The sequence below is a fragment of the Mesoplodon bidens genome, assembly GCF_964165515.1.
Source record: "Mesoplodon bidens genome assembly, chromosome: 14".
In the NCBI taxonomy this organism is placed as follows: domain Eukaryota; kingdom Metazoa; phylum Chordata; class Mammalia; order Artiodactyla; family Ziphiidae; genus Mesoplodon; species Mesoplodon bidens.
Genome location: NC_138170.1, coordinates 66342599 through 66361906, shown reverse-complemented (window position 1 = coordinate 66361906; position 19308 = coordinate 66342599). Strand labels below are relative to the sequence as shown.

General features: G+C 51.8%; 1 protein-coding gene across 1 annotated transcript in view; it reads left to right on the top strand.

Moving 5' to 3' along the window:
* Positions 1-10980: 10980 nt before the first annotated feature.
* The window catches only part of TOGARAM2 (TOG array regulator of axonemal microtubules 2), a 47274-nt gene continuing 38946 nt past the window's right edge, over positions 10981-19308 (top strand). The window contains 1 exon segment of the mRNA XM_081253901.1: positions 10981-11106. Coding sequence (XP_081110027.1) covers positions 11094-11106 — 13 coding nt within the window. The 5' untranslated portion in view covers positions 10981-11093.

Below are 19308 nucleotides of genomic sequence, written 5' to 3'. Positions count from 1 at the left end.
AATGTCCTTCTTTAAACTGGGTAATATCTCTTATCCTCATGTCTACTTCATCTGATATTAATGTAGCCACTCCAGTTTTCTTATGCTTATTGTTTGCACAAACATCTTTTCCTGTCTTTTTTTTTTTTTTTGCGGTATGAGGGCCCCTCACTGTTGTGGCCTCTCCTGTTGCGGAGCACAGGCTCCGGATGCGCAGGCGCAGCGGCCATGGCTCACGGGCCCAGCCACTCCACGGCATGTGGGATCTTCCCGGACTGGGGCACAAACCTGTGTCCCCTGCAACGGCAGGCAGACTCTCAACCACTGCGCCACCAGGGAAGCCCCTTTTCCTGTCTTTTTACTTTTAATCTGTGTTTTAAATTTTAAAGTGTATCTCTTGTAAGCAGCATATAATTGGGTCTGGCTTTTACCCAGTTTGACTCTCTCCTCCTTTTTTTTGAATGTTTAGACTATTTACATTTAATGTATTTATCAGTATGATTGGGATTAACTGTACCATTTTGCTGTTTTTTTCTATTTGTCTCATCTGTTCTTTGTTCCCCCTTTCCTCCTCTTTTTGTGACTTTTGGTTGAATATTTTTAAAATTCCTCTTTATCTTCATTACTGGCTTATTTGCTCTACATCTCTGTTTTATGTCTTTAGTGATGGCTCTGGGGTTTGCCATATGCATCAAAATAGGCATGGCCCTACTGAGTTCCCTAGTGAATCCCTGAGTTACCAAGAAGAACTCTCCTTTCTGGTTAGTTGGAACTTAAGTGCTATGTAATCTCTGGGAGCTGTTCAGCTCACTGTTTCTTGGTAGCTCTTTGTCTGACCTCCCGGAATTTCATTCTGTGTATGAGCATCTTGTATTCAGTAAAGACTCAAGGGCACTTCCTGTCAGGTTTTTATTTTTGGAGCTGTTTTTCTCCCTCCCTCTCTCTATCAGAACTCTGTCCTTCAATTTCCAGGTGTCTCAGCTTCTCTGAACCCCCACCTCTGTCTCCTCAACACAGCTGGATTGGGGTTCTCCATTCCTACTCTGTGGTCTGGAATGTGCCTCCAGGCAGAAAGCTAGGATTCCTGCCAGCCTCACTACATCTGTTTCCTTTCTCTCAGGAATCACAGTGCTACCTGTTGTCCATTGTCTGAAAATAATTGTTTCATATATTTTATCTGGTTTTCTAATTGTTTATTGTGGGAGAGTAAATCCGGTCTATGTTATTACATCATGTCAGAAGGAGAAGTCTCACTTAACTTTTGATTATTGATCTTTTTTTTTTTTTTTTTTTTTTTTTGCGGTACGCAGGCCTCTCACTGTTGTGGCCTCTCCCATTGTGGAGCACAGGCTCTGGACACGCAGGCCCAGTGGCCATGGCTCATGGGCCCAGCCGCTCTGCAGCATGTGGGATTTTCCCAGACCAGGGCACGAACCCGTGTCCCCTGCATCGGCAGGTGGACTCTCAACCACTGCGCCACCAGGGAAGCCCCCGATTATTGATCTTTTTTATGTGACTACACGGTCTTTATTATAGTAATTTAAAAATGCATATAAATAATCTATGTTCATAGCAGAAAACCTTGAAATACGAACTGAAGTAAAAATCATCCATAATCCCCTCCATCCTGAAGCAAGCAGAAATAATGTTTTAACATACATCTTTCCAGATTTTTTTATGTGCATGTGTATCTATAAATACAAAAATAAGACTATACTATCCCCATCACAATGATGGTTTATAATGGCTGCCTAGTTCCCAAGAACACAGGAGAAATGGCTCCTATTTTTCGTCCACATTATGACAGCTCATGAGTTTTACAGGAGAGCCTCCTACATTTCGCAGACATTTGCAAGACTCTGGATTTGAAAATTTTCATGTGTAAAAGAAACCCATATATATATATACATATATGTGTGTGTGTGTATGTATATATATATATATATTGCAAGTCTGCAAGTCTGCAAATGTAAAATTTTGAAAGAGAAAGAATTTTATTTAACCAAAAAAAGAGAGAGGGAGAGAGAGAGAGAGAGAGAGAGAGAGAGAGAGAGAGAGAAGAGAGAAAGAAGGAAAGAGAAAGAAAAGTGGCAGATTCAACATTGCATTTTTAGGCCCCAGAAGGGCTTGTCATCAAATGTACTGTTTGAGTGAGCAAAGACAAAACACTTTTTTTATGGATTGTCAGATTTCAAGAATTTTGTCCAAGTCTGGACTGTTTAATAATTTGGATCTTCTAAAGTTGAAAAGAAAAAGCCAAATAGGCCACTCTGCTAAAAAAATAAAAAGTACAAATTAAAGATCTGTAGCTCTTTTCATGAAATGCCCTACACTAGCCCTGTCAGAGGTGGCCACTGATCAGCATAGAGTGTCTTTTCCTATAAGGAAACTGAGCATGGCAAAAGCTTTGGAGTTAGAGTGGTGAGGACCCCTACCCCCTACTCTGTGACCTTTGGCAGTTTCCTCATTCACAAAATGAAGATAAGTGCAACTCCGAGGGTGGTTGTGAAGATGAAATAAAATAAAATTTGTAATGTGGCCAGTGACCAAAACCACACAGGTGTTCAGTAAAAAAAACCTCGGAGGTGTTACAAAGCCAGCTCCAGACCATAGAGCCAGCAGAGCACAAGTACAGTCACCTTCTCCAGCCCTCAGTACATTTATTCCCACTATCTTCATACATTTTCCAGCTAAAGTCTCTCTTTTTTAATAGTTTAGTTGTCATTTTTTCCCATAACACTGCAAATTCTCTCTGTGACCCCCTTGGCTTCTACACTCAGATGTGCTCAGCTGTCATAGATGTTCTCTCTCTGTCTCTCTCCCTTCCCTCCCCTCCCTGAGTCTGCACTTTTCCTCTGTGTGTCTCTTTGGTGGAGGTGAGGCCATCTGGGTCCTTTACACCTTTGTCCCCCTCCTCCAACAACAGGCACCCTAAGAAAAGCGTGCACACTGGATGTGCCTCTGGGGGAAGCACCCCCATGTCTCCCACACGGTCCTTAGAACGCCACTGCGTCCGCCGTGGTCCAATCGGCCTTTCAGAGGGCCTCCCCCTGCAGGCTCACCCTGCCTCTGGGATGGATGAGGCCGCCTCCTGGCAGCCCTGTGAGCTCCAGGAAGGTCAGCATGAGAGGAATGCAGGATATTTGCTCCCTGATCTCACCAGAAGGATGTCCCATCACTCTTTGGGCAAGACTGATGAAGCGTCAGGATACTCTGGGCACAGATGGTTCTGTGGGGATCTAGCTGGGCTACGGGAACTTCGCAAGGTCTGTGGTGCAGGCCACCTCCAGGGGTTGAGGTTGACCGCGCGAACTTCAGTTGTGGTTTAGTGCCATTGAAAGGTGAGAATATTGGGTCTGTAACTGCCTGGCAGTGGGGAGGAGCCATGGGTACCTCAGAGGACTCAGAGGCAAGGTGTCTTGGCCTAGGGCGGCCACCTTCCTGAGTGCTAAAGTCAGAAGCTGCAGCCTTTCTGTGGACAGTGAGGCTGGACATGCCCACACCAGTGGGGCAGAGATTAGAAGATTAGAGTCCCAAGGAGACCTGGGTTATTAATGCTGATGGGTTCTTTCTGTACCCATGGCATCTTGGTGTACAAAAACAAACAAACAGTAAAACGTAAAAACCACAAGTTTTGGAACCAGATAGACCTCTGTTCAAATCTAGAGTCTTGGGCTTCCTGTCTGTGAGGTCTTTGACATGTGGCTTTCCCCTGAGGTTCCTTGTCTTTCTTGCAGAATTAGAGATTAGCCATTGTAAGTAAAAATGTAACTGCATGGCACGTAGTAGATGATCACTGAAAGTTAATTTCCTTTCTTTTTTTCTTTCCTAAATTTGGATTACCTTTGACATTATTCTTATAACAGTCCTAGGACATAAGCAGGGAGAATATTTTTATTCCTATTTTAGAAATGAGAAGATGGGATTTGCATGAGGCCACAGGGACAAGCCTGGGTCTGGATCCCAGAAATTGACGCTACAGTAGAACTGCTATAGAACTAGACAAGCTGGGCTTTCATCCTGGTCCTACCACTGCTAGCTGGGTGACCTCTCTGAGCCTCAGTTTCCTCATCTGTAGAGTGGGGATAATAAGAGTGTCTACCTCCAAATGTTGTTGTGAGGATAAGTGAGCTAATATTTATAAACTGCTTAGACTGGCCAGTAATAAATGGTAGCTCTGATTATTAAATGAGCCTTACAAGGCCCTTTCTCAGGGGCTTATTTTTGGATATTTTCTTGGGGCATTCCGGGAAAGTGTCCTTTAGAGTTCTGGGTGTCCTGAATGGTAATGAAGGGTAAAGGGAGTTAATCAGTATCCATCTATGTCCAGTTACTTCTCCCTGACAGGAGCACATGTTGCATGGGCCCGTGAGTGTGTGTCATGTTAGAAACCAGGGTGGGCTCCCCAGAGCGGGCGTCTGCTGGTGCCCACTCGGGCAGCAGACCTGAGCTCACCGTCAGTCGCCATCTCCCTTGTGTGTCTCTGCGTGACAGTGGTTCAGGGAAAGCTCACTCTTTATATTCAACTGGCAACTGACAGGCACCAAAAATTGATTTATATCCATGGTAACTGTCACCGGGAGGAAGAGTGATCTTATAAAATGTATCAAATACTTTTTCCTTGTTAGTTTCTGACTTATTCACTCACCTATTGACTCTTTCCCTCCCTCTGCCCTTCATCTCTTTTTCTGTACATTCATTCTTTTATTTATTTATTTACTCATTCATTCACATATCAGTTTCCCACCCTCCTCCCTCTCCTCTGCCCACTTATCCACCCATCCATCCATCCATCCATCCATCTGTTGTTGAAGGAACAGATCCTCCCTCATGCCCCTTCCTGTGGCAGCATAATCAGAAGGCCTTGATCCGTGTCCTGTCATTACCACTGATTTCTGTGCGACCCTCTGGCCTCAGTTTCCCTCATCTGCAATAGGAAGGGCTTGGCTTGGTCCTCTCTCCGACCCTGTGGCTTGGGTTGCATATATTATTTTTGGAGTTTCCCAGGAACTTCCCAGAAAACAAGCCAGCCCAGAAGGGGATGCCAATTGGGTGGGACCTGTTCTGTGCCCTCGGCAGTGTCTGACCACCCCCACCCAGGCTGTGGTGGTCAGGGCCTCCCAGGTTCTCTCAGGCTGGGCCCTGAGGGGTGGGCTGGGGTAAGATGGAACAAAAGTGATAGTTTGGGAGGATGAGTCAGCCCAAGTGTCAGTCTAGAAACAGTGCCAACTTGCCTCTGCTGTTCTCTTCCTCTGTGTGGGAGCGTGTGGCCTGTGGAAGGGAGGGAGCCTCCAGCCCTTCTCCTCAACCTGGGGCGGGACCCAGAATACAGGGTGTCAGAGAGGGAGAGACCTGGAGGTCATCCAGCGTCTGATCCCCTTGTTTCACACCTGATAGTTTGGAAGCCTGGGGAGGACAGGAGTCACACAGGAAAGGTGATGACACGGTCAGGACTGGGACTAACTCCCTGGTCTCCTTATCTGGAACACTTGGCTCAGTCACATGCTAGTCATTGTTGGTCTGGACTCACTTTATCCTGAGAGGTGGGAACCTGAAGCAGGGACAAGGGGAGGCCCTTGTCTCTACAGAGCCCAGCTATGCATTTAGATGCCTATTTGTATATTTGAACCAGGACGTCCAGATACTTTGCAATGGGAAGTGTATTCAGGGCATCTAGTCCTTTTTATTGCTGGAAATAGAAGAAGTTTAATTCATTTTACAAATCGAGCCTAGGCATTCTCCTCCCAGGGTCCCCACCAGGAGGGCCTTGTCCCACATGCTCCATGTGACCTAACCTCCTGTGTGGCTAGGACAGTGCTGGTTTTTAATGGGACAGTGCCAGCCAAGAGGTTAGAATCCCCCCGCCCCCATCCACCCTCCAGTGTGTGGTGCCCAGACTGGTCTGTAGCCTGGAGAGAACAGTCCCAGTGTCTGCTCCAGGGAAGAGCAGTGAACGTTGCAGGGAAAGGGAGCTCTGTGGCCCTAACCATCGCTTCTCCTTCATACTGTTACTCCCACGATGTGTACTGAGTGTCTGCTGTGCACTCTGGCTGGAGCTGGTTCTAGGGTATCTAAAGACCTGGACCCTTGGGCTTCCCTGGTGGCGCAGTAGTTGAGAGTCCGCCTGCATATGCAGGGGACACGGGTTCGTGCCCCGGTCTGGGAAGATCCCACATGCCGCGGAGTGGCTGGGCCCATGGAGCCATGGCCGCTGAGCCTGCGCGTCCGGAGCCTGTGCTCCGCAATGGGAGAGGCCACAACAGTGAGAGGCCCGCGTACCACACACACACACAAAAAAAGTCCTGGAGCCTGCCCTCAAGGAGCTCACAGCCTAGAGTGTGTGTGTGTGTGTGTGTGTGTGTGTGTGTGTGTGTGCACGCATGCTGGGGGCCGGGCTGGGGTGGACAATTATGGCTCAGTGTGCTGAGTGGAGCTATGATGGGGCTAGAGAAGCAGAGGAGACCCTGGAGGGTCAGGGAGGGTTCCCCAAAGGAGAGCAGGACCTGCCAGGGGCAACATGTGTCTGTAAAGGGGTGGGAAGGGGTGTGGGAATGACTTTCCAGGTGGAAGGAACAGCATGAGCAAAGGCCAAGAGTGAGGAAGAGTGTGGGCAGCTGCACCCCTCAGTGAAGCCCCTACAAGGAGTCCAGCTATGTATTTAGAAGCCTCTTTGTATATTTAAACCGGGATATCCAGATACTTTACAATGGAAAGTGTGTTCAGGACATATAGTCCTTGACATTGCTGGACATAGCAGCAGTTTAATTCATGCTACAAATCAACAAGGGCCAAGAGGAACCTCAGTGAAATTTTTATTGGGACAATAGGGTCAACATGTAATTGTCTTCCACTGGCCAAATTTATCAGCAGGGAAAATTCCAGAATATCAATTTTTGAGATCTTCTTGAGCTGCTTTCTGGGTAGACAAGGGCAGTCCTCTGTGGATGTGGTGGGGACGACGTATCTGGTGTTTTCAAGAGCTCTCCTCCTGGCTTGTGATTCTGCACAGCCGGTTACTCCATTTAATTCATTCATGTCAAGTATTCATTCAGTGCCTTCTGGGCGGGCTAAGCCTTGTGCCCCGTGCTGGATGTGTGTAAATAATCACTCATAGTCCTTGTTTTCAGGGAGCTCGCAGAATGTGGAGGGACACAGACACAGAGCCATCAAGCTCAGCAGAGAGTCAGTGTGATGACAGGAACATGGGGACTGGCCGGAGACAGAAGCATCCTCGTATTGGGGGTGATTAGAGGAAAGCATCATGAAGGCAGGAGGTGGAGGAACCACGGGGGCAGTGCAGCAGCCGGCTGGTCATGCTGGGCACCTCTATCACCCGTAGGCTTGAAAGGAGTAGTTATAGGTCCTCAGAAACAAAGAGGGCTGCCTGTCTGGAGCCATGACCTTCCTGTGAAGAGCTGTGACCTTCAGGTGAGGGGTGCAGCCAGCCCAGCAGGACTGTGTGGAGGAAGTGGGGGGAATAAAACCCCAGCCTCTCTTCTCTCGCCTCTATTGGCCAAACCCAAGGGAGCCAGAGGGCAGGAGGGTCTGTTGATGTAGCCCAGAGAGGTGGGCCTCCGTCCGCTGATCAGCACAGAGCCGGGTGGTGGGAGGGAGAGCGGTCCTGGAGGGGAGCGGGAGACAGGCTGCACTCAAACCTTTGCAGGGAGCGTAGGGGAGGCTTCCTTTAGGAGAGGAGGTTCGAGCTCTGTGTTAGTTCCCTGGGCCTGCTGTCATAAAGCACCACACGCTGGGCGGCTCAGAACAACAGAAATGGATTGTGTCTCAGTGCTGGAGGCCGTAAGTCCAAAATCATACTGCTGGCAGGGCCATGCTCCCTCTGAAGGCGCTAGGGAAAAGGACATCTCAGGCCTCGCTCCTGGATTCCGGTAGTTGCTTGGTTGTGGCAGCATAACTCCAATCTTCACATGGCAGTTTCCCTATGTGTGTGTGTGTGTGTCCACATTTCCCCCTTTTATAAGGACACCAGTCATACTGGATAGGGGTACACCTCTTAGTTTAGCTAATTACATCTGTAATAACCTTATTCCCAAATAAGGTTTCATTCTGAGTTCCTGGGGGCTAGGACTTCAACATATGAATTTTTCGGAGATTCAGTTCATCCCATCACAAGCTGTGTCTTGAAAGATGATTAGTGATCTACCAGGCAGACAAGCATATGTGTGTGTGTTTTGGGGGGCCGGTGCTATCCAGGTGCAGCTATTTCTTAGGTACCCAGAAGCCTAAGGGCCACATGTCTGGGAGCTGTGAGCGCGCACACTTTAAGGTGGCTTCAAAGGCCCCGTGATCTGGTCTCTCCTCCCTCCAGCCCTTCCCTGCAGGCTCCCACCCCCTGGAATTCCTCCAGAGCCTCTTGCCTTGCTAGCAGGCCTCTCTGGAGAGTCTGCCTGCTTTTGTGAGGCTTGAAGCTTGAACAATTTGGGGGCTTCTTTAAGAAAGAAGCTAAAATTAGATACGAAAGTGAGTGTTTAAACTGATATAGGAAATCACAACAAATCCCTGGGGCCAGGAGAGTAGAGTCCGTTTCTTCTGTGTTCTCTTCAGCTGAGTCACCAGAAAGCTTCCAGATGGCACTTCTGCGTCCCCCACCTCCCAACTCCCCGGGCTCACAGGGGCCCCAGGCTTGGAGATCGGGCCCTTTCATACCCCTGCTGTCACCCGGCCAGCTCCTTACCCGTCAGGCTGTCAGGCTTCAGGCTGACACCATACCTCATGGCCCCAGCTCACTCTCATCATCACGTGTCACAGCGATGGTGAGCACGTGACCCGGTCGAGTGCCTGCTGTATGCCAGGTGGGGCGTGGAGAGCTTCCCGCGGTCGCTCACACACCCCAGGAAGCGAGAGGAGCTGCCTTCCTCCCTGCTTGGCACATGGGGATCTGGGGGCTCTGAGAGCATGTTCCTCACCAGCAGTCACACGGTAGCTGCCTTGGATCCAGTGTGGCCTCAGAGCTATGGTTTCCAAGGGCTGTGCAAAGGGCGCCTCCCTTATTACAGGTAATGCAGGGGTGCAGAGGTGGTCACCTGTTGGGTCTCTGTCACTCAGCCCCTGAGGGCAGACTGGTCTCTCCCGTGTTTCCAGCAGGGGTCACGGTGGCGACCGAAGGGAGGAAGAGACGCTTCTGAAGGACAGAGCAGGGGCCAGGTTGGAGGGGCTTGTTGGCTGTGGTATTGAGTGTGGCCTTTACCCCAAGGACACTGGGAGCCGTGAGGGGTGTCCAGCTGGGCACGACCATCGGGTCTGTATTTCAGAAGCTCTTACTCTCGCTGTGATGTGAGGATGGGTTTAGGGGGAGGTACAGCCCCTCCCCCTGCCCCGGGTGGAGCTGAGGGACACAGAGGCTGTCCTTGTCCTGCCCCGGTCCTGTCTGGCATTCCCACTGATGACTTGCTCTCACTTACAAGCTGCAGGACTTGGGCCGGGCCTCAGTTTCCCCATCTGTAAGCCCAGGTTTCTTCATACCTGAGTTTCTTCGTACCTTCCAACCTCACAGGGGGAATCCAAAGCAAAGCACCAGGAAGCCTCTCCCAGCCCCCTGCAGCCAAGGGCCCTGGTTTGGAGGGAGTGTCTCCTTTCGGGGGCCTCTGTTGGAGGGAGTTCAGGAGTTCGCTTCAACTTGCCAGCTCGCCTCCTGAGGGGCTGTGGTGAAGGCAGCCTCCCCGCGGGGCCCGGTGGGCTTCTGGCTCGGGGGCCAGTGCCTGCCGTGGAGGGTCTTGTTCCCCGTGCTCACTGCCTGGCCCTCCTCGGCCCCTCCTGGAGCTCAGTTAATGCCAACTGCTCCTCAGGGGAGATCCCCCCTGGCCCGGCCGCAGTGGTGTCTCAGAGAAGAGGAGAGAACCCTAGGCAGGTGCTGGGGAGGCTGGCAGTGGGCTCAGCCGGCAAGCCCTGGGCATGTGTCATTCAGCCGGCCAGGCCTCCTGGATGTGTGAACAGCCTCGGGCTGGCTCTCCCTGCTCTGTATTTCATCGCCTGCCTATTCCTCTGTAAAGAACGTGAAGGGATCTGCCTGCAAAGATTCTTAGTGTCTTTGGGCAAGTGGCTCTTCACAGAGCTGCGTAAAATCAGTGAGGCCCGGCTCCCCCTGTGCCCCTCGGATGGTGAAAGTGAGAAGGGAGTAGGGTGAGAGGTGGGAGATGCCAGCCTGAGATTTCTGTCCAAGCGCCTGGGCTCAGTGAGGAAACACACATGGGCTGCTAGGGTTCACAGTTTCAAAAGTTGGGGCCATGGAACCTGGTTTGGGAGGAGGCCATATAGGCTTCCTGCTAGGCAAGTATTTCTGGGGAAGGACATGAACAGTGATGGAGGGCCTATGATGGGCTAGATAGAATCACAAGGTGTTACAGGCACCTATTTAATTCTTACAGCAACCCTATCAAGTCAGTACTATTACTATCCCCATTTTATAGATGAGGAAACTGAGGCTAAGATGGGTTACGTACTGGCCAGAGGTCACACAGCTGGAAGATGCAGGATCAGGATTCAAACCCAGCTCTGCCTGCTGCCAAGGCCTGGATGTTTATACTACCTGCCCTTCAGCCTCTAGAAGCAGCTTGAGAGCTGAACCAGAATCGGACCCAGAGGCCAACTGCGGCAAAACCAGGAGTTACATGCCAATGGCATCCCTGCCCAAGCCTGCTGCACTGGCCTTTGCTTTGGTTGCCAGGCGTTCTCTCTCTCTGGCAGCCCACAGGACAGGCTGGCCACTTGGGAGGGCCCAGCCCTGGGTGAGCCCTGGAGGAAACGAGACCGTGGGGAAACGTCTCCTGGCTCCCTCTCTCCCTCACACAGGGAGCGGTGGTTGCTATGCAGCCTCATTTGTTCAAGGATAGCCTGGCGGTGAGCAGGAAAGTGCCAGCAGCAGGGCCAGTGGCCGCCCCCAGCACCCGCCCAGACAGGACGCCTGCAGCCCAGGGCTGCGAGGCTGGGCCGGGGCCAGGGCAGGCCAGGAGTGGGGCCGCCCCGTCTTTGCTTCCCTGGACCCACAGGCAGCATCGTCTGTGGAGAGACCATGGAATCTGGATTCCTCCAGTGACAGGGCTTTGGCCTCTGGACGGAGAGGTGAGAGGTGATGTGTCCACAAGGCTGTTGGCGTGTGGATGGGATGGGAAGGTGAGTCAGGATGCCTGAAGCCCTTGGAGGGGTGTCCAGGAGCTGGTCTGGAGCAAGGACCGAGGTGCGGTGAGGGCAGGGACGTCAAGCCATGATGGAGGCTGAGTCACTGCCGGGAGGCCCCTTCCTCTCTCTGGGCCTTGCTGTGCCAGCTCTGGAAGGGGCGGTTGGACTGCTGCTCTCTGAGCGGAGAGCCGCGGAAGGAGGGGCTGTCCTGGGCTGTCCCCTCCCCGGCCACGGCCTCTGTCAGAGCTCTCTGTTTGGGGTAATGCCACATGGCTCAGGTGCCCACCCAGCCGAGGCTCCCTGGTGGGGGACATGGGTGGACGTGCGGGCCGTGGGGAAGGCTGAGGGGTGCGGGGAACTCGTGTGAAATGCAAGCCTTGGAGGGGCTCTGCTCTGGGTTTGAATTCCGGCTCCACCTCTTCCCTGCTGTGTGGACTTGAGCTCTTTCCTCCCTGAGCCTGTGTCCTCACTTGTGAAGTGGGAGGTTAAATAATGCCTCCCTTGGGGCTGCGTGTGAGGAGTGGAGCACACAGAGCGCCGGACCCAGCTGGGTGGGCAGAGGCGAGTAATCGGGCTGGCCCTGAGCCCGGCAAGCCCCTCCCTGCCCTCCACCACGTCCTGGCAGGACGGGGCCTGCAGCCTTTCCCACCTCAGGCTGACTGCTTCCCAGGACTGGCTGTTTCAGCCCCTGGAGCCTTGGTCTAGCAGATCTGAAGAAAGAGGATGCAGTGGAAGCAAGGGATGGGGAGACGTCAAGCTGAGCTGCAGAGAGTCCTACGTCTGAAGGCCTCCCTTTGCCCCCAGGGTCGCCTCAGAGGCACCAGACTCTGTTCACCAGTATGCATACTTGGAAATTGATGATCTGATGCTCAACTTCTTGCAAACAGAAGACTATATAAACTCAAAAACAGTTTAAAGAAGAGCGAATGTCTGTGTAGCAGCCACCACCAGGTCAAGAAATAGACACCCTGGCAGCATCCCAGCACCAACCCCATCGTGGGCCCCTTCCTTAGCACAGCTGTCTCCCTCCCCCCAGGGCCAATCGCATCCTCATTTTTCCTTGCTTTTCAATAAGGCTTTCCCACCCATGTATGTGTTTCTAAATGCTCTGTTTAATTTTGTCTTCCCTTGAACTTTCTATACACAGAGTCACACTCCACAGAGTCCTCTGTGTTTAAGCTTCTTTCACTAAACATTACGCTGTGGAGTCATCCGTGGTGTTGAGTAGGACACTGGTTTGTTCATTTCCATTGCCGTGGAATATTCCATGGCACGAATACACCATAACTTATGTCTCCATTTTCCTGTTGGGCATTGGGATTATTTCCACATTTTGTCCATATCAACAGAACTGCTATGAACATTCTCCTACTTCTTCCTGAGTTCACACATACAAGATTTTCTCTAGGGTAGATACCTAGGGGTAGAATTGCTGGGCCTAGGGTCTCTCCCAAGTGGTCGGCCCATCTACACCTCACCAGCCACACGTACTCTGCATCTTACCAACACTTGGTAGTCTATACTCTTCATTTTTGCCAACCTCTGCAGACTGGTGGTAGCCTCTCATTCTGACTTTAATTTGCATTTCCGGGATGATTAGGAAATGAGCACCTACCCTTGCCTTTCTTCCTCCCACTTCCCTTCCTTTTTGGTGCCCCTTTTCCCCTGGTCCCTTTCTTAGCCCCCTCACTCTGCTCAGTTTACTGACCTCCATTTTCCTCTCTGTCCTCCTGCCCCTCTATCCCTACCCTCCCACTCCCCTTCTTGGGGGACCGATCACTCATCCACAACATTTCTCTGTCATTGATCTCTGAGTTGCAGACCTGGGCTCCAGAGCAGCTGTCTGGAGGTCTGAGATTTCCACTTTGTCTCTGCTTCAGAACCTCTTGTTCTTGGCCCAACTCATATCCCTTCCTGGGCGTTGGATTTCCCTTCACTTAAACAAGGACAGAAAAACCAACAGCTTCCACAGAAGCCATTTCAATTTCTCAGGCAAAACCCGGCCTATGCCCTGGAGAGGCAAGTGTAAGATTCTAGCTCTTGGTCAAGGAGCATTGGCCTTCTTCTCCTGGGGCCACTGAGAGAAGCACAGAGCTGGTGCTGTGAAGTCTTCTGAGCTTCTTACAGGGAAGTTGTTTTTTTGGAGAAGGAAGCTTTCTTCCTAGCCCTGTTCAGGGCCTTGCCAGCTGGTGGCTAGTATGATGCCTGCAGGGATGCGGGGCCCTGGTAGGCACTGGCTCTTGACATTCCTGGGTTTGTCATGCAGCCTCTCATGAGTCCCTCTTCTACCAGCCAGGAGGCTAGCTGACCTCCAAGATCCCTTGCACCTTGAAATTTAGTGGCAGGAGAAGCAGGTAAAGGCACATCCTGTTCCCACAATGTGAAACTTCTTTAAATGACTAGCACAGTTTCTGATCTCTAATTTATATCTGCATCAACATATGTACAAGAGTGGGGGAAGGCTCAGAAGATTTTGGGCTTTGTAAATTTATGGATATGTTACATACCCATTGTCACTAGGGCTGCCGCTTTCTCATATGGTGCTTTTGTGTGAGTTAGAAAAAGATGGGCTTCCCTCGTGGCGCAGTGGTTGAGAGTCCGCCTGCCGATTCAGGGGACACGGGTTCATGCCCTGATCCGGGAAGATCCCACATGCCGCGAAGCGGCTGGACCCGTGAGCCATGGCTGCTGAGCCTGCGTGTCTGGAGCCTGTGCTCCGCAACGGGAGAGGCCACAACAGAGAGAGGCCCACGTAACGCAAAAAAAAAAAAAAAAGAAAAAGATGCCTCGGGCTTCCTTGGTGGCGCAGTGGTAGAGAGTCTGCCTGCCAATGCAGGGGACACGGGTTCGTGCCCCGGTCCGGGAAGATCCCACATGCCGTGGAGCAGCTGGGCCCGTGAGCCATGGCCGCTGAGCCTGCGCGTCCGGAGCCTGTGCTCTGCAATGGGAGAGGCCACAACAGTGAGAGGCCCGCGTACCGCAAAAAAAAAAAAAAAAAAAGAAAGAAAAAGATGCCTCTCTCTCAAGACATTTTACTTTTATTCATCAGAGAAGAGCTATACTAAATGTACAAATCTGCAGTGTGAGTGGTGTCCCCTTAATTATGATGCCCTTGTGCAGTGCCCAACCTGAACAATCAAACAGGGCAGCTCTGCTTCTCTCCTACCTTCGTTAGTTTTCAAACACAGTTTAAAGAAAACTTCCTCTCATACGTAGGTTTCTCGTATCTTTGAAACCAGTGATTCTCATATCAGAATTCCTGGGGAGGATGTGGGCGGCTGTCCCACATGTCACAGGCCTAGACATTATGAAGCTGTCCCCTTCCTCTCTAGTCCACCCAGTCCTCCAGAACACACACTGAGATTTTACAAACTGAAGACCACATCCCTCAGCTGTGCAGGGCATGAAAATGGTTGAGAAGCACTGCTTTGGGCTCTTGACCGTGAGATCCACCCTGTCCCGGGAGGTCCCTGAGGTGCAGGCCTGTCCTGCCCCGGCGTGCCTGCTGCCTCCTGCTCACCCAGGAGCAGGACATGCAACGGAAGGACACCTTTGCCACCCAGCCTTAGCCAGGCCTCTGAACTTCTCACCTCAGAGACTTTCAAAAAGGACATTTCCCTCTCCTTGAACATCTGAACACGTGCAGTAAAATTGCTATTAAACAAACAATATTATTAATAGCCGCTGTTTATCGAGTACTTGCTAGGGGCCAGACACAGTATTAAGTGCTTGTCATATTTTACTGAATACTCTCAATAAGTTTGTGTGGCAGACAGTGTTACTTTCATTACAGTTAAATGGAGGCTCAGAGAAAGTTTAGTCATGTGCTGCGTGCTCAGAGAAGTTTAGCTGTGTGAAGTCACACAGCTAGCGGGGGGTGGAATTTAATCCAAGTCTGTCGACTCCTAAGTGTCCGCTCTGGAGTACCGTGTTCCAGTACCTCCGAGAGCAGAGGGCATCAGCCCTGATGTTTCCACTCAGTCGCTCTGTGGCCTTGATCTAGTTACTTAACCTCTCTGAGCCTCAGTCTTCTTATCTGGAAAATGAGGACAATAATATCTGCCTTGTTACTTGATTCAAAATTGAAGCGGCATAATATTTAGCACCACGTAGCCCAGTTCCTGGTACACAGCAGCACGGAAATAAGAAATGTTACTTTCCTTCAGTTAGTTTCTTCTCAATAAGACTGTGTGTCAAGATATGCCTTAATTTTGCTTTCTTCATTCATTCATTCATGCTGCAAGCAGTTATTGAGAGTTATTACCATGTGTCAGGTACTGTGTTCAGCCTTCGTCTGCATTTCTTTCTTTTTTTTTTTTTTTTCTGCGGTACGCGGGCCTCTCACTGTTGTGGCCTCTCCCGTTGCGGAGCACAGGCTCCGGACGCTCAGGCTCCAGACGCTCAGGCTCAGCGGCCATGGCTCACGGGCCCAGCCGCTCCGCGGCATGTGGGATCTTCCCAGACCAGGGCATGAACCCGTGTCCCCTGCATCGGCAGGTGGACTCTCAACCACTGCGCCACCAGGGAAGCCCTTCCTTGCCCATCTTGATCCTGCTTCCTTCCCGGCCCCGCGAGGCTGCAGCTTTTCCACGGAGGGCCTCCAGGTACCTAGTGAGACAGCACCGCAGAACACAGGCCGTGTTCTCTGGGCATTGCAGCGAGCATTCCCTGCATGGCAGAGAATTGCCGTGAGGACAGCTGGAGACCCATCTAGCCTGAGCCTCTTAACTCTATAGACACATCTGTCTCCTCCTCGTGAGGGGCGCCTGCGTCACCTGGGTCTGTCTTGTAGGACTGGAGGGCTGGCCCCTGGTAACTTTAAAGGCAGTGTGGGTTTGCACGTTTGTACATGTGTGTGAATGCGTGCGCGTGTGTGTGCATGTAGGGTGGGAGAGGAGGGGAAAGGGCTCAGACCTGACATTCGTGATTATCTACCAGCAATGGTACTGAATTATTTTTGTACATGACTTCATTTAATCCTAACAAAGCCCTTTGTTAGGATGCTTTTTCAGATGAAGAAACCAAAGCTCAGAGGAATTAAATAAGCTTCCCAAGTGAATTCCAGAGGGGCAGGGCAGGGGACTTCCCTGGTGGTGCAGTGGTTAAGACTCCGTGCTCCCAGTGCAGGGAACTAGATCCCACCTGCATGCCGCAACTAAGGAGCACACGTGCCACAACTAAGGAGCCCGCCTGCCGCAACTAAGACCCAGTGAAACCAGATAAATAAATATATATATAAAAAAAAAAGAGGGACAGGGCAGGGTTCCAACCTAGCTGTGTCAACCTCAAAGCAGAGTTCCAGGTGTCCCGAGGTGGGCGTTCAGGGGCAGGCTGGGGCAGGGCTGTGGGGTGGGAGGGCTGCCTACACCCGGGGCCCCTCTTCAGAGAGTATTTCAGTGGGGCACATATTTTGGGTTCAAACACTAGGTGTGGTAACTCAGCCATTTTGCCTTCCTCTCTCTCTCTCCTCGCCTGGACACGGCACTATTGTTCCCACCAAACACATCTGAGCAGATGCACTCTCTGACTTAATGGAACCCACATCCCAGGATTGGGAGCCGACCCCCTCCCCAGTCCCCTTGCTCTGATCTCTCCTCCCTACTCAGATGCTGGCCCTCCTGCTGAGGGCTGTTCATGTGAGGACCAGACTCTGCCCAGCTCCCTTGGGAGCAAGGTGGACCCGGAGCGGGGCACTGGCTCCCTGCGGGCTGTGCAAGGCACAGGGCGGTTGGGATTTTATCTTTGGGGCAGACATTCCTTCCTGGGAGAGTCCATGTTTGTTTCCTTTCCACCTGAAACCTGAGTCCCTTCTGTCGCCTTTCTTCATTCCTGTGGTGTTGGTCACCATGGAACCTCTTTAGCCATTGCTTTAGTGGAAGGAGTAGACAATGGTCAGTTACCTCGGGCCACCCCTCTCCCTGAGTGCGGACACCAAGGCCGAGGTGGAGGAGCCAGCCATCTTGGGCGATCCAGAACTTTGGGGGTGAGGACGGAACCCTGGTCCCCAGAACCCCCTGGCTGTTAGCCCTTTAGGTCAGGGGCTGGCTCTTCCAACAGGGGACACACTCCTTGGTGCCCCGGACAGTGCCAGGTCAAATGGGGGTTCAGTGAACTGTGCCTCAGGGGTCAGCACTGTCCATGCCAAACCCGAAAGCTTTGTCCACATTTGGAATGGAATTTCTGATCCTGGTTTTTATAGTCTGGACATAGATCTTTAAGTTCCCACCGGGTCCTGGGGAGGTGGCACCCACTGCTCTCACATAAGACATGGTTGTCCGTCCACAGCTGTGGGCACCTCCCCGTGGGCAGGCACTGAGGAGGCCCTGCATGTAGACCCCGAGGGCCCGAGGGGTCAAAGGTGTGGATGCAAGCAGCGGGCAGGCCTAAAAGGGGCTCTGCCGACTGGGTTGCCGGGGCAAGCTATGGAGTGGACCCAGGTTTCCCTTCTGTACTGCAGGTGTCCCTCGGGGAATGGAGAAACCTGGGCCAGGGAGTTTGTGGGGAGTCGGGTGGAGGGCAGGCTTGCTCAGAAGGGGCCGCTGAACCTTACGTATCTGCACTCTAAGGCAGCTCCAGGTCTTCTCTTTAGCCTCCTAGACATGATTGCTCTGGGGAGACTGAGCAGCAATATCCACTTTGGCAGCCTAAGGTCAGAAACAGGGCTGGTATCTTAATATAAAGGGAATGTGAACTATAGCCTAGTGGTTCTCAATCCTGTTTGAACATCGGAGTCACTCAGAAGTTAAGAAAAAAACAAAACAAAAAACCCCAAACAGATTCCTGTGGCTGCTCCCTAGAGAACTCTACCTCAGTTGGGGCCTGGGGTGAGGCCTTGGAATCTGTCACTTTAATCAGTTCCAGAAGAATCTGATCTGCGGCTGAGGTTGAGAACAAGGGCTGTAGCTAAATATCGCTTTTCCACATGTAATTCGCACAGAAAGTCTGCGCTCTGGTTAGGAATGGGTAGCAGGTGTCTGTGTGGCCTGCACCCCTCACTGCCCCCAAAGACTGGACTCCAGCTTGTTTGCTTTATTTCAGCCGTGGAAGGTCTGTCCCCCCAGGAATGTTCCTTCTGGGCTTTGCCCAAAGCAGCCACCTTGCCAGTGTCTTGAGTCTCTCGCTCAGTGGGGTGAGGGGTGGGGTGTTGGGAGCTGTGGAGCAGAATCTCCCTCCACATTGCTCGGGAGAAGTGCCGTGTCCCTCAGCTATTCCTGGCAGCTTGTCACTACCATGTGGCCAAAGCCCTATCCCAGTTGTCAGCAGACAGGGGGTTGCCTTCTCCCCTGATCATGAGGAAAATTCTCCTCGGACAGAGAACCCGTGTGGCTTGAGGCTGTAATCAGTGAGACCAGGCAAAGGCTGGGCCGGGGCCGTGCTGGCTGGGCCGGGCTGGAGCCACTGTTTGGCCAGGAGGGTTGCTAGGAGCTGCTCGGCCTTCTGGGGCCTGCGTGGGGACGTGGCGGGCTGGCTTCCAGACAGAAGGCAGGTTTTCTCAGTCCCTGTGTTGGGATTTGTTGCTCAGCAAAAGGAAGTTGACATTGCATCCTGCCCTGTCCCCAGATGATATCTCGAGGGGCCTACTCTCGAGTAGAAATTGGGAGATTTGGGAGATGTGGGCTTTGCCCTTGATTTTATCACTGATCAGCTCTGGCCGTTCACCTCCCTGCCTGTCAGGGTGAAAATGGGTCACTATTATCTCAGCAGAGAATTTAGAAAATTGTGTGAAGTCACAGTGTCTGCTGGTAGACCCTTATCACATGGGAAAAGAGTGAAGTCAGGTCAAGGGCAGGAGCAGATGACTGACCCCAGAGGACTAAGGGAGGCTGGGAAGAGGCTTGGCGTGCTCAAGCGGTCAGTACAGGACAGTGAAATGGCTGAGAGGGTCTGAGGTTGGCCTGGTCAACAAAGTGAGAACAAGGGCCAGGAGCTTCGTACAGATGGAGACTGGTGCTCCTGAGAGAAAACTGGACAGCTGGCCTCCGGGGAGGCCCTACCACATACCTGCCCGTGATAAGAGGGGTCACAAAGCTTGACACTCAGTGTGAGCTTCCAGGGCAGCTGGCACAGTGATGAGGAAAGTAGCAACTGATGGGGAAACAAAGTGGCAGACTCGCCCTTGATAAACTCCACCTTCCCCAAGACCCTGAGTTGTCCACGAGCAAAGGGGGTTCATGGGTTTCACTGACACTCTTCACA